The following is a 13894-nucleotide window of genomic DNA, read 5'->3' as shown; positions in this document are numbered from 1 at the left end:
GAGGAGAGGAGAGGAGAGGAGAGGAGAGGAGAGGAGAGGAGAGGAGACTGTGGGATCACATACCTTCTGCGTGATCTTTTTTTTCCATATTTGTAGTCTTTTCGGCCAGGAAATGAAAACTGGAAAAAAACAATCGTTTTTTGTAATTTTGCTAGTATCTCTCCTAGCTGCTGTGGAGGCAGAAATTTGGCTGGGAAAGAAAAGAGTGGGCAAGATACTTGTTGACTCCTAAACTTGTTTAGAAGATCCTGGGTCTGTTTGAAACTCAGGGCTGACAGACGAGCACTGTTCTGCAATCAGCACCACATCTGAGCTGTCCCATTCTGTACAGATAGTACTTGGAAAACTCTGGAAAGGTGACATGAGTCCTTCCGAATTTCTGAAAGTCTTCAGTTCATGAGGTGTCTCCAACTGCATTAATAGCAAGTATTGATCTGATCCTGGCCAGGACATCTGCATGTTAAGATTCACCTTCACACCAGTTTTCTGCTCAGAAAGGAATGCTTGTGCCATTCAATTTTCTCCAGGTTTCTGAAAGAAGAAACTCTGGAACATTCCTCAAGAAATCAAAGATAAAAAAAGTTACTTAATAACAAGTTATTTAAATGCAATACAAAGATAAAATATGTATGTCAGCAATAGTGAAGTTTTTGAAGTGTAAGCTTCCAGGAGACGATGAGGCTGGTAGTGCCAGTCTGTTTCTTAAGCCAAACAGACTAAATAAATTAAGAGCAGTTTGGTTGTGAATTTCACATTACACTTTATTTCCATTCAATACTCCCGCTTAGAGTGCTTGAAAATGGGCAGAGAGCTCAACAATCTGGTGTGCACAGAGCCAGTCTGTGACTGTTTCTTTACATCCCAAATGGCTTAATTTACAGTCTGATCTGATTCAAAGCACAAGCACTCTTAACAATCAGATCATCTACACCAATTTAGTTCTATGAGGAGGGTACGGCTACCTTGCTGGGATCCTGGACAGGCTACACAGGTCTATGGTCTTGGCAGCAATTTCAGCTAGTATGTTTAAGCCAGACATAGAAAAGCACAGGCAGCTGCAAAAGATTTCAAAGGGTAAAATGAATGTCTGACTTTACTTCGTATAGTTTATGAAGAAAGCTTTTATGTTCAAGTTTCTACATTTTTATATACTATACCATTTAACTAAAGTGGAAGTAATGAGTATGTTAAAAAAAAAAAAAAGGCAAGTGAGAATTTAGATACATAAAATTAGCAGCTTCTCCCAAGAAACAGAAAGGTATATTTAAAGTGATGGAGCAGGAGAAGAAAAAAAACCATACACACAAAACCTATTCACTTTTCATAAGAAATATAAGAATATGTATATAGATCTGTACTTAATATTGAAGTATGTTCAGCGTTTTCATAATCTATGTTTCTAGAGTTTCTATGAGGCTACTGGGATGTGGAAGTGAAGGTGAAAGAAAAGGAATTTTTACAAGTTTGAAATAACTAGTAAAAGAGAAAGAAGTGAAAGGTGCAGCAGTTACCCCCAAAATCTGGATTCTGAATAATGAGAATTAGACCAGAGGGTGCACCTGGGGATAAGAGTGCTTGCAAGCATGAAGAATGTCATTAAGGGAAAAGATAATAAAGTGCATTACAGCAGTGACAGCTATTAAGAACACAAAAAACATGTCACAGTGCTTTAGACAAAACTATGCCTTTGCTGTCTTACATGTCCCTGCAAAAAAGGGAACTCTCAAATTCAACCTATAAACTTTGATTAATCTCAAGGGATAGCAGCAACAGACTAGTAAAGAATGGCAAAGTAAATCAAATGAAGTCTATCTTGGAAGAAAATACTGTTACATACACAGACTGGAAGGGAATGTTACACAGTTTATTCTTGATCTGAGCTCAGACCTCTTGGGAGACTTTTCCCACAAGGCTCAAACATAAATTGTCCATAGTGCACAGTGTATGTCATTCCTTGGTGTCCCCGGCTGAGGAAGGTATCACAGGAGATATCCAACACTCATACAGTTTTAGTGATATAGCATCAATTTAGTTTATTATAGTAAGTAGATTGATAATTTGTTATGATGATGAGTCTCAGTGATTAGTTAAGTTGTTAAATCTTAATATAAATCTGGTACCTTTAAAGTTTTGCTCACCAACCAGCAAAGGGAGTAAGGATCTCTTGACCTCAAGGAGTAAACTTGAGAGGCATCCAGCTCAAGGGGAGATCACTGCCGTACAGCCTGCTGCTTCAGCAAGGAGAACTCAGATTAGGATTTCTCTGACTGGTATATTTATAAGATGAAGTTACTGGCTTGTAGTCAGACTTGAAATCTTACCACACTGCTCTCAACCTCTTGATGTAATTTGTAATTTCTCCATGAGGGATTTCAATGGGTCACCTGTTCTAGGACCTTACCCCCTTTGTTCGTGGTTGTGTCCGTGAGCACCCACTTGGTATTCTATTATCAATGAACTGTCCAGTTCAGAGAACAGTCACACTGAGGACTACTATGATTCATAATGCTGAGCAACACTCATGTCAAGTACGGAAGTTGAGCATACCTGTAACCAAAGGGAGTAGTTCAAGTACTACAGACTCTATAGAGTATTTGTGCCAAATATTTAAGAGTACTTCAGACATCTGACAAAAATAGGTACCTCCATAGAGCAATACAGAGAGCAGTGTGGTACTATTATTATTAGAAATGATAAAGACAATGAAGTGTTTAACAAGGAGTATTCTTCCAATTTCAGTAATTTTTCCAGTCCAGTGAGTTCTCTAGAAATTTTCCCCTTATGGACCGGTAACATTTTATGCCATATCTGCATGAAGAATGGTATTCTTCCTTTTCAGATTTGCCTTATGAGCAAGCCAGGAGATCCGCATGGACGAGTCACACCCATCCCACTCAGTCAAAAGGTAAAAAACACCTTCATGATTCTAATTTGTGGTCCCAATGAATGTCTGCTGCAACCTGAGCAATCTCTAAAGAGAACTTCAGAGCTACCTCAGAAGCTACTTCAGCTTTCAGCTCTGAGGGACTTTTACCCGTGCCTTCTCTGGAGAACGTTAGTTGCATGTAGGCAATGCTGGGTGAAGTTACTGGGGCAGCTGTAACTTCCTTGAATACAGGCTTCATCAGGTCGATGACCAGATAGTCTTAAAAAGCTAAATCCGAGCCTTGTGAGCAGTGGGAGTCCCAGGCCTGTGGTCTGTCACAGGTTTAGAGACCATCTTTCAGACTGGAAAAATAACTACATGGATTTCTTCATTTTCAGCTACTCAGCCATCATCCTCAACAGTGCCCAAAACAGAAGACCAGCGTCCTCAGTTAGGTGGGTGTTATTTTGTTTGAATTTTGCCTGGGTGTGATGGGGTTTGTTGAACATGATCAAGTCAGCTTTCACCTACCAACCAGAAGCCATTTGCAAGATCTGATTCAAAGCACTAATGAGATTTCCAGACAGTGACGAGTAAATCCCCAGACATGTCTGAGCTGGCTGTACAGCTGGATCTTAAATGGAGGCTCCCAGGGCTATTAAAATTTGCTTTTAGTAATGTTTAATGGTAATGACAACCTTTCAGAGTGAAAAAGCTGTTAAAGTACCTATATTCAGTTTAAGTACAAAGGTAGAAAGTAAGAAAGCCAAAAGACTTATACTCCACAGTAGCTGAAATAATAGCAACTGAAAAAAGTGCATAAACAAAGAGATGAAAATTGATTGCAGCACACAGAAACGTATTTGAATTTTACATCCTGAACTCCTGAAATTAAACAGGAAAAATAGAAGGATTATCAATCTATTGGAAAACTGTAAAGAGAAAGTGGAGGTTTGTAAGAATGTAGGCTAGTTGTTTAGCAAGATAGGTGCGTTTTGTGGTTTCAAACCAGCTAATTTATGGAGTAGGACTTAATCCCATATTGTGAAACTAGAAAGCGTCTTGGACAGAGAGTTAGAAAGCACTACACTCTGAGTCAATGATGTCTTTTGCTAATAACAAATAGGTAGAAGTAGGACATAGAGAAGTTTTGGAGGATATTCTTAGCTCAGAAGTCTCTGTGTCTGTTTTTATCACATGGATTTCAAATCATGATTCTGGTTTCTGTTAGAGCTAACTTAAATGCATGCTGCCTGGGAAGTACTGTACTTCTTTTAGCCCAGATAGCATTTTATCTAATCTGGCCTCCCAGCCATGAGAATCTTTCAAGAAGTGTATTTGTGATTTATGTAAGTCCTTGAGACCATCTAATGCAAGCATGTGAGCTGCACAGATTATTTAAATGTGTAAGGACTGTAACCTGATTATCTTCTTGACTGTAAAACTAGAGGATGTTTGAGCGCAATTGTCTGGAGACAAGAGCCCAGTGACATTTTTGTTCTGCAGGGGGCTTCAGGTTGTGCTTATCAACCATTGCTTTGGCTTTCCTACAGTCAATTCAGGTTGAATTCAGATTAAATTTCCACAAGGAATCCCATGAGGAAAGCACTGAGATGTTTTGGAATTTGGAAAACTCTAATCACAAGTTTAGTAGAGATCCTTCCCTGGACTGTGGTGATGAAGAGCCAATGCAGCCACTTCACATGGGTTCAGCCCTGCCCTCTCCACCCTTTTTTGGAGTCTGTTTTGGAACAGAAAAAAACTAGCAGTGGTATGGGGAAAACAAACGTAGCCCCCACAAAATGACAGGTCACTGTCCTTCGAGGAGGAACATCTCTTCACCCGTCTGTGTCACACTTAGCACTAGGTCTCTGGCCTGTGGGCCCTGGCACATTACATGGGTAGATAGTACCAGAGGGTGACTTGTTTAAATAGGAATCAGAATACTTCTGGATCAGCTTTACAGTGTGTCAGAACATGTGCTTGTGCGCACTAATACAGAGAATAAAAAGGAAATATGTATCCTTGCAACTGTTTTCTTGCACACCCAATTTTAAAGGAAAACCTGCAAATATTGTGATGCAGAGAAAGGAGCCACTTTCCTCAGTGTTGGATCTGCTTTGCAGGTGGCACTGCTGACTCCTACAAGGTTAAAAAATGATACCTAAAATATATTACATTGTTACATGACTTTAAATCTTTCTTTACAATTTTGTAGATCCTTATCAGATTCTTGGACCGACCAGCAGCCGTCTTGCAAATCCAGGTGAGGAGGGGTTTTGCTGATTTAGGAGAATTTTTCTTCTCTAATAGTGTCCCCACTCCTATTTTAAGGCCAGACTCTGAAGGTGATGTGACAAATTTTACTGCTCCTTAGTATGACTCAGTGAGAGCTGATACTTAACATGTTGAATTATTAGGTTTCTAAATTTCTTAAGAGTGGGACTGAGCTCACAGATTAAGGCGCATAAATTCCAGTGTCATAGAGTAACTGTCTAGATAGGAGTTAGGTGTCTTAGTTGCCATTATATTCGTTGGAGATATAGTTATTGTAGCTCTCAATAGAGAGCTGTTCATCTCATCCTAGAAATTATGGTTATATTCAGTCAGTCAGATATCTCATTATATTTTACTAACTATATCAATAGGAATTCATTTCTGGTGCTTAAACACTGGGAGTTTTCTTAGATGCTGTCCTTCAGGTACCCCTCGAGAAGGGCATGAGTTTTTTACCAGTCTGTGTCATATGTGTCCCAGATTTTGTTAATCCACAGTTCAATGACATGCTGACCTTGACCTGTGCAATATTTTGGGTTGCATAACAGAAGCCAGCAAAAACATATAGGGAAAAATTGGAAAGCAGAATCTATTTGCAAAGAATAATTGGCTCAGACACCTCTGAAATGTTCTCTCATGATAAGAAGGTGGTAACTAGGTGCATTGTGAGCTGGTCCTTGTAGTGTATTTTAGCTGAAGATGGATGAACTTCCTGATGAGTTAATAAAACTGATTATGAACTGGGCAGATTTCACTGTTGTTTCTCTGAGTCTGCAGGACACACTGTGGTCATACATCACTGTTATCTGCCACAATAAATTGACATTATTTGTGCCACTTCCTTTTTCCCTTTCTTTAAGACCCAAAGGGCACAGTGTTACTTGTTCCACATTATAGGTTTCCTCAACTCTGAGCAAAGTTTGATCTTACAGCAATTTTATTGCCTTTCCAAGCATGAATTTACTGAAATACTGCTACATTTCCTTTCATTTTGTCCCAAGTGACATCAACCATGGTTCTAGGTTAGATTACTTTCTAGATAGTTTAGCATTGCACAGGAAGGCAGCTAAATATTAAGAATGGCTTTTTTTCAAATGGCCTCAGGTGGTGGATTTCCAGGTGACACTGACCTTAATTAGATGTGAGGATTTACCTCTCTTTAACTTGTGTGTCTCAGGCTTTTACAGTTTTGCCAAGTGTGCATTTGGTAGCCTTCATTAACCTTGAAGACACTAAAGTGCTCTGGATTGGGATACATTTTTAGCATTTGGGTGTGGCATTTCTACACATCATCATTCCTGTGTTTTAACATGTTCTGTTTATAAATTGGTAGAATTAATCTCTCATTAAAAGGAAATTGACAGCAACCATTTATTTTCATAGGACTATATATTACATTTGGAAGGCAAGTGTTTATGCTAGAACATATGTTGGATTGCTTATTCAAAAATTTGTGCGTTGTCCTGTGCTGAACTGTTTATTGATTTTCAAAGGCTAATCCCCTTGTTATGTTTCATGTATTAAAACTTGCATGCCTTGCTCATACCACAGATTCTTCTGTTTGTTTGTTTATTTAATGCATGTTAATGGAACAGAAGAAATTCATTAAGGGCAGTTTGGATACATATAATTTAAACGAATATGAGTTTCAGTTGCACTGAAGTATAAACTGCTAATGAATTTCAGATGCTAATCTATCTTGATATTATAATTTACCACAATAAGCTTTGTAAAGAAAAGCTTGTTTATTATATCCACATTTCTGGTTTGGAAAAAGAAAAAGAAAAAGAAAAAAGAAAGAAAGAAAATAAACCCAACCAAATCCTGGTTAGATATGTACTTAGAAGTTAGGACATGCAAGCTGGTTGGCAAATTCTGCTGACACTGTGCTTGTGAAAGAGATTGCCTTGCAAGCTGCTTCAGCTGTGTTTTGCATCATTCCAGTGCTGCTTTATTAAGAAATGCTAAGCTTTTATCATGAATATCAGTGGCAAGGCCCTTCACAATTGACTTTCAATGGCCTAAAATGGTCGAACTTTGTTCCTATAACCAGGCCACACTCTTCTGCAAAATTCCCAGCAGACTGATTATTTTTCTTTAAATACAAAATTGGCAGAGGAAGGAGAAAAATAAAAAATAAAAACATTTTATGTCCTAACTTGTTTGACACACAATGATGATGAGAATGTATTTTATGGACCTTTTCACTGTTCTTGCAAATGTTTTGCCCTATGGTTGTATGCAGTGCAACAGCAAGCTAATAAGTTTCCGTTCTGCATTTCCCCAAATGCTGCAAATGGGTGATATGGTTTGGCATGTGTCCAGCTTTCTCTAAACTTCTCCATTTTGTGTAGGCCTTTTCCATAGCAGAGAACATTTAGTTACAACATAATGCTGTGAGAACAAGCAAAATATTACGCAAGTGAAAGCTGTTTGTCCTGAACTTCAGAGATTAGTTTCCTAAATGAGTGCTGTATGATTTCCCCATCAATTGTCTACAATGAATGTCATTAAGTAACCATTAAATTTCCCTGCAATGGCATTCTGCCACCCAGATGAAGGAAAACATGACACATAACCATTATCTCTGCTCTTTAGGATTTCATGAGATAGGATGGGAGAAGGGGGACTAGTTTGAGTAAGAAGCAGGAACTGACATTGCAATATTTCCTAATAGGGTTCTGTGTGAAAACCTGAAATAACTGGTGTCTTAACTTTACTAGTCATTATTCCTGACATTTTCACTTTGTTTCCCCCCACAGGGAGTGGGCAGATACAGCTGTGGCAGTTCCTACTGGAGCTTCTCTCAGACAGCTCTAACTCCAACTGCATCACCTGGGAGGGCACCAATGGAGAGTTCAAGATGACTGACCCTGATGAAGTGGCTCGGCGTTGGGGAGAGAGGAAAAGCAAACCTAACATGAACTATGACAAACTCAGCCGTGCACTTCGCTACTACTATGATAAAAATATTATGACTAAAGTTCATGGTAAACGCTATGCCTACAAATTTGATTTCCACGGAATTGCTCAGGCCCTCCAGCCTCACCCCCCGGAATCGTCCATGTACAAATACCCATCAGACCTCCCCTACATGAGTTCCTATCACGCACACCCCCAGAAGATGAACTTTGTAGCTCCCCATCCCCCTGCTTTGCCCGTAACCTCATCCAGCTTTTTCGCTGCCCCTAATCCATACTGGAATTCACCAACTGGAGGTATCTACCCCAATACCAGGCTGCCAGCTGCTCATATGCCTTCTCATCTTGGCACCTACTACTAAGTGGGGAAAGAAAGAAACACCAGAAAAACCAAAAACACTGCTCGCTGGGATACAGTCCCCAATGAATTGCAATGAACTCTATCAGAGTACATGAATTAAAAGTGCCTAAAGAGACAGGTGAAGGTTTGGCTGGGATAAAAACACATTAAAAGTAAATTTCAAAAAGACTCTTTGTAGTAGGGATTTAAAAGAGATATTCAAGAAGTATTAAGATACTAAAATGTAATGTATATGGGCATCGAGTCTGTGGACCAAACAACAATAGACTGTTGTAGGTAAAAGCATGAAATGATAAGGAAAACCTATGAAAGCTAGTGGTCTTAAAAAGTTGATAAGCTTATGGGTAAAGTTTGATATCTTGCTAATGCAAAACCGTGACTATACTACAGCAATATAAGGATAAGTCTATAATGACCTAACATACAATATATGAATCATTACAAAAGAGGGAGAAAAGGGATTAAAAAGGAAAAAAAATAAACAAACACCTACCTGTATTTAAAAAATAGAACATATCAACATAGACTTGTTTAGTGTGGAAGCTGATTTGGAATATAACAGCATTGTTTTGATTAAAATCAAATGCATTCCATTCATCAGAGTGTTATCAGCTACTCAAACTGTGAAGACAACCCAAACTTTAGGATTCCTTGACAGTATTACAAGAACCCTGAGCCAAACATTGGAAATGAGAATGTGCTGAATGGCAAGTGTATGATTGTAGATCAGAGGCCTGCACCTGACAGAGGAAGCGGAAAGGAGACAGAGGAGGACAAAGGCGGTGAGAATGGGAGGAAATAAACTCTACCAGTAGAGACTGAAGAGACTGAAAAATTAGTAGTGTTGGGACTGTGAAGAAATACTTGTTTGGACTTGTGAAACATTTTGCTCAGTATCATACCATTCCCAGTATTACAGAAGGAACAGACTTGTTTTTATAGTAATTAAAGAAAATGGAAGAAGGGAAAAGCAGAAGAAATCAGAAATCAGAAATCAGAATATGCATCTCTTTTTTTTAAAAAAAAGTAAAACTGGAATTGTATTTGATATTTAAAAGTTACCAGTTAGAACCTCATCATTATTAAGGGGGTTTCTTTCCTATTGGCTAAAGCAAGAGACAACCCCTGACTGCCAAAATCAGAAATCATCTAAGGATTTTTGTTAGGCGGGCGCCAGTTTTTCTTTATTGAGTCGCGAACGCTGTGCGTTTGTCAGAATGAAGTATACAAGTCAATGTTATTTTTTCCTTTTTATATAATTATTATATAACTTATGCATTTATACACTACGAGTTGATCTCGGCCAACCAAAGACACAAAAAGGGACAATCAAAAATATTGTGGCCTTGAATTTTAACTCTGTATGCTTAATGTTTACATTATGAATATATTAGTACTTAGAATGCAGAATGTATGTAATAAAATAAGCTTGGCCTAGCATGGCAATTCAGATTGACACTGTAGTTTGCATTTGCATTTGCATTTTTAGTGCCTGACACACCTGTCAGACCTTCTTCCCACTAAGTTAAAAGGTAGTTTGTTTTAAAATTTTGTTTCATTAAATCTGTTAAATGTAGGAACAAATAGCAATGCTTAGCATAAATTAAATGTGGACAGATGCTATGTATCTCCTTTTCCAGAAAATTCTGCAAAAATGTTTGCAGCCCTTTGTAGTAGTGCCTTGCCATTCCTGTCCCAAGCTTCTTTTGCCCAGAGATTGCAACCATGCCCAATTCTTTGACATCTTCATGGCCACGATTGAAAATGAAGTCTAAAGGAGGCCTCTAAGGAAGAATCCTGTCTCCCAGAAATTATTTTACATTGCTGCCAGATTATGCAGTTTAATCTCAGCCTGAGATGTATCTTCATACTGACGCATATGTTGAATTACTATGCCCCCTTCCTATTAATACATACTGTATTATTATTAGTAAATAAAGTGAATAATGAATAACTTCCATTATTCCTTACTTTAGAATGGCGTGTATAGTAGCTTGTTAATTTGTCATTGCAATCCATTTTGGCTGTTTACAAAGGGCAGGATGTTTTCTTTCTCTTCTAAATTTAGAGGCTTCCCACACTGTACACTGGGCCCCAAAACTACATCTGATGCCTAATGGCATGGCTCCCCTTTTTTTTTGCAACACCAGCTGAAGAACTGGTCTGCAAAATTAGCACTAACATTTATGAGAGGCTTTCCACATCAGGCCTTGCTTACTGCAGAGACCCACATTAGCTCAGACCTCTAACTATTTCCCTTTCTTTTGCTGTTCTTTTGTCTCTTTTTAAGACAAAATGGGTGTGGTTTCAGGTTTAATAGCAAATGTTCTTCATATCCATTTTGTGCAGCAGGAATCAGTGCCGTGCGGTGGGAGCCTACTTGCCAGACTCCCTTCTTATGGGTGTTTTGGTGACAATTTATAAGCACAGGGTTAAATTACTAATGTTTGAGACCTGAGCAGTGGCAGCGTAAGCCTTGTGATCATTTGGGAAATAAGTACTGTAAGCCTGTATCTCTTAAAAAATCAAAACTCGTGTAAAGGTTAGAAAAACTGAATTATTGGAAAAGGTTAGTCACTCACTATTTTAAAAAGTTATGGTAGGCACACCTACATGCTGACTATAACAATAATAGATCATCTTTCAGTAGAAATATATCTACAGATGCTTGCAATCTACTTCATGTGTACTTTTAACTCAAAAAATGGTAAGTGCATTGTTGAATCATTACATTAAACACTTAAAAATCCCAATTAAAGAACCATTTTTGTTTAGATTGGCTAGAACTTTTCTGGAGGCCTCCAAAGCATCTCACAGAGTTATGCACAGGATTTCCAGATGATGTTGCCCAGCTGCTGACACGCACAATGAGAACAACAACCTGACATGGAAAGGCAGGGTCCAAGTCCTCACGGGAACAGGCATGGAGTCATAGCAGGTGTATGTGATGAAGACCTCTCACAATGAAGAGCAAGATCCTACAGCAGGCCATGACAAATCAGTCCAGGACACCCATCTTAGTGCTACATCACTCCCCAGGGTTGGCTCACAGCATTCCAGGAGCCTTGGAATACCTGGATTTTTCAACCTTCAGGATGAAGAGGAGAGTGAAGGATGGAGAACCCTTATTGCTGCTAGAGAATTACACTGGGGTGGGTGGTCCTGCTGCTGGCAGGATCTCCCTATCCCAAGGCAGCAGCTGTTTCACTGGGTCTGCCTGCCATGGGACAAGCACCAGTGCATTGTCCAAAGGTACTGGCAGAGGCAAAACAGGCAGTGAACCCATGGCAGTATCTCTGCTGCTCCTTGCCTGCTAGCTTGAGCCCAGCATAGCTAAAATCAGAAATGCTGAACAACTCTGGCTCCATATTACAAGAAGCATTCACATGAGTCTCAGCTGGGTCCCAAGACCTTGGCTGAAGGTGCTGTCTGCCCACTTAAGCACCTGGACGCATGGACATGACTTCAATGGGTCCCTGTTTGTACAAGTTGGTCACACTGATGACTTTGTTTAAATTAGGACTCCTTTTAAAGCATTCCTTATTACAGCACTATGTGGACTGCTCTGAAGGTAGCAGCTTTATTTTTCCTGAACTTTAGGTTAATGTGTGTGCTTATCTTTCTCTAAGAAATATCTTGTCTGAGAAGCTGCACTGTAACATGGAATGTGAAAGTGAGACAAGAAGCTCAAAAGAAGCTCAAATTTCACCTTTCTTGATCAAGATGTTCCATAGTATTAAACTGGATTTAGTTAATATACCAAAAATGTCTTTGACGGATGTATTTTGCAACAACTGTATCGGGATTTGTAAGACCAACACTGATTTTCTCAGAGGTCAAGATGGCACAGCACCAATCACACTGAATGCCTTCATTCCTCTCACTTTCCGCTTTTAGAAGAGACCACCTCAGGAACCTCAAATGCCACATGCTTTTTGAACTACCCACAGAAAAACAGAGATCATCAGTGATGCAGAATTTCTTCTGCAACTCCTCTTGCTCAGACTGTTTCTAAGACCAGCTAAGAACTAATTTAAAAATATTTTTTTTAAGTACAAATACATTAAAAAAGGCAAAAAAAAAAAAAAAAAAGCAATACAGTTTGTATTATATTTCTAGTGATCCCATTATATTTTTCTATGGCATCGTCTCAAGTTTTGATTACATGAGGGGAATGGCCTGGAGAGTAACCTGAATCACCGGTAAGTTGGAATAGCATCTCATCTGTCCAAAGGACATCATTAACTCATTTGAATTTTAAGTGCCTCATGAAGCGATCCTGATGCATTGCAAGTGCTTAACTTCCTCTCTGGCCTGTGGAGGGATCCTTTGGATATCTTCACTGCAAATCCTACCAGCCTTTGGGACCTATGTTAAGAAGGCTAGACACTACCATACAGGCTCACAACGGACTGAGTCCAGTCCTTGGGCTTATCTGGGACTTTGCTGAGCATCAGCAAAATGAGTCCTTTAACAACACCTGATGGAAAACGAAACAAAACCAAAAAAAGAACAGAGCTCCACTTTTCTTGATAAAGGATATTTCTTCTCTTTTATCACTCACTGGAATTGTCACCTCCCTTGCTGTGTTAGGTTGTTCAGAGAACGCTTCTCAGGGTTCTCAGCTGAGAACTGAACTCAGCTAAAAGCTCACCATTTGTAGGGCTTGGAGGAAGCCATCCTTCAAAAGCTGAAGTTAGGGAGGCGAAGGCTAAGGAGGCCAAGAAGCATCCCCCTTGGATAATCAACAACATGTCTGTCCCTCCATAATGAGCGTTGCATATAAACACACCTGGTTAGGTTATGCAGCTCTCAGCTCTGCACTTCCTCATGTTTCTCACCTTCTGGTCATGTCTTCTGTGAAGATTGTATGAGTGGAGTCTCACCTTGATTTCAGCAAGATGAGAAAGGAAAATGAGGTCCAAGTAAGTCACACTTCTTTAAGAAAGCATATCAGGTTGCTCTAAAGGATATACTGGCTCCCTACAGGTTTCCAGATTCCAGCTGCAGCCTCCAGAGTGGCTATGCTCCACTTCCGCCCATTGGGTATCACAGCCACTCCTTCAAGGCACCAGCAACAGAGGCTACATCACATGCATGACTCATTGAGAGAATTGTTTGAAGAATAGGATTACTTCACTAACGTGGTATCTCTTCAGGCTGCTGGCCTCCAAGAACTATGTCTTTTCTGCATTCTGCTGCCAATGGCATACAGAGCCAAGTATCAGTCCAACAAGGGGTAAACTGGTTAACGAGGATATTAGGCCACATGTAATGTAGAAAATTGCTTCAAAACTTTATGACTTCTGTTGTTTAAAAAGACATACATTTCAGGAAAACAAAACAAAGCATTCAGATTGGTTTTATGAGATGTAATTTTACATCACTGGATTGTGGATTTCTAAAAAAACAGAAGATGTATTGGGTTGTTCAGTAGAATCGTGAGCTGTATATATATTTTATAAAAGA

General features: G+C 39.3%; 1 protein-coding gene across 5 annotated transcripts in view; it reads left to right on the top strand.

The window, feature by feature from the left end:
- ERG (ERG, ETS transcription factor) overlaps positions 1-10379 on the top strand; it is a 109075-nt gene extending 98696 nt beyond the window's left edge. For all 5 annotated transcript variants that reach the window (XM_021405619.1, XM_021405609.1, XM_021405614.1 and 2 more), the window contains 4 exons: positions 2840-2905; positions 3265-3321; positions 5085-5132; positions 7906-10379. In XM_021405619.1, coding sequence (XP_021261294.1) covers positions 2840-2905; positions 3265-3321; positions 5085-5132; positions 7906-8426 — 692 coding nt within the window. In that variant the 3' untranslated portion in view covers positions 8427-10379. The remainder of the gene's footprint in view (positions 1-2839; positions 2906-3264; positions 3322-5084; positions 5133-7905) is intronic.

This window comes from Numida meleagris, chromosome 1 (assembly GCF_002078875.1).
Source record: "Numida meleagris isolate 19003 breed g44 Domestic line chromosome 1, NumMel1.0, whole genome shotgun sequence".
NCBI lineage: Eukaryota > Metazoa > Chordata > Aves > Galliformes > Numididae > Numida > Numida meleagris.
The sequence above is the reverse complement of the archived record's forward strand: the minus strand, read 5'-3'. Positions and strand labels throughout refer to the sequence as shown.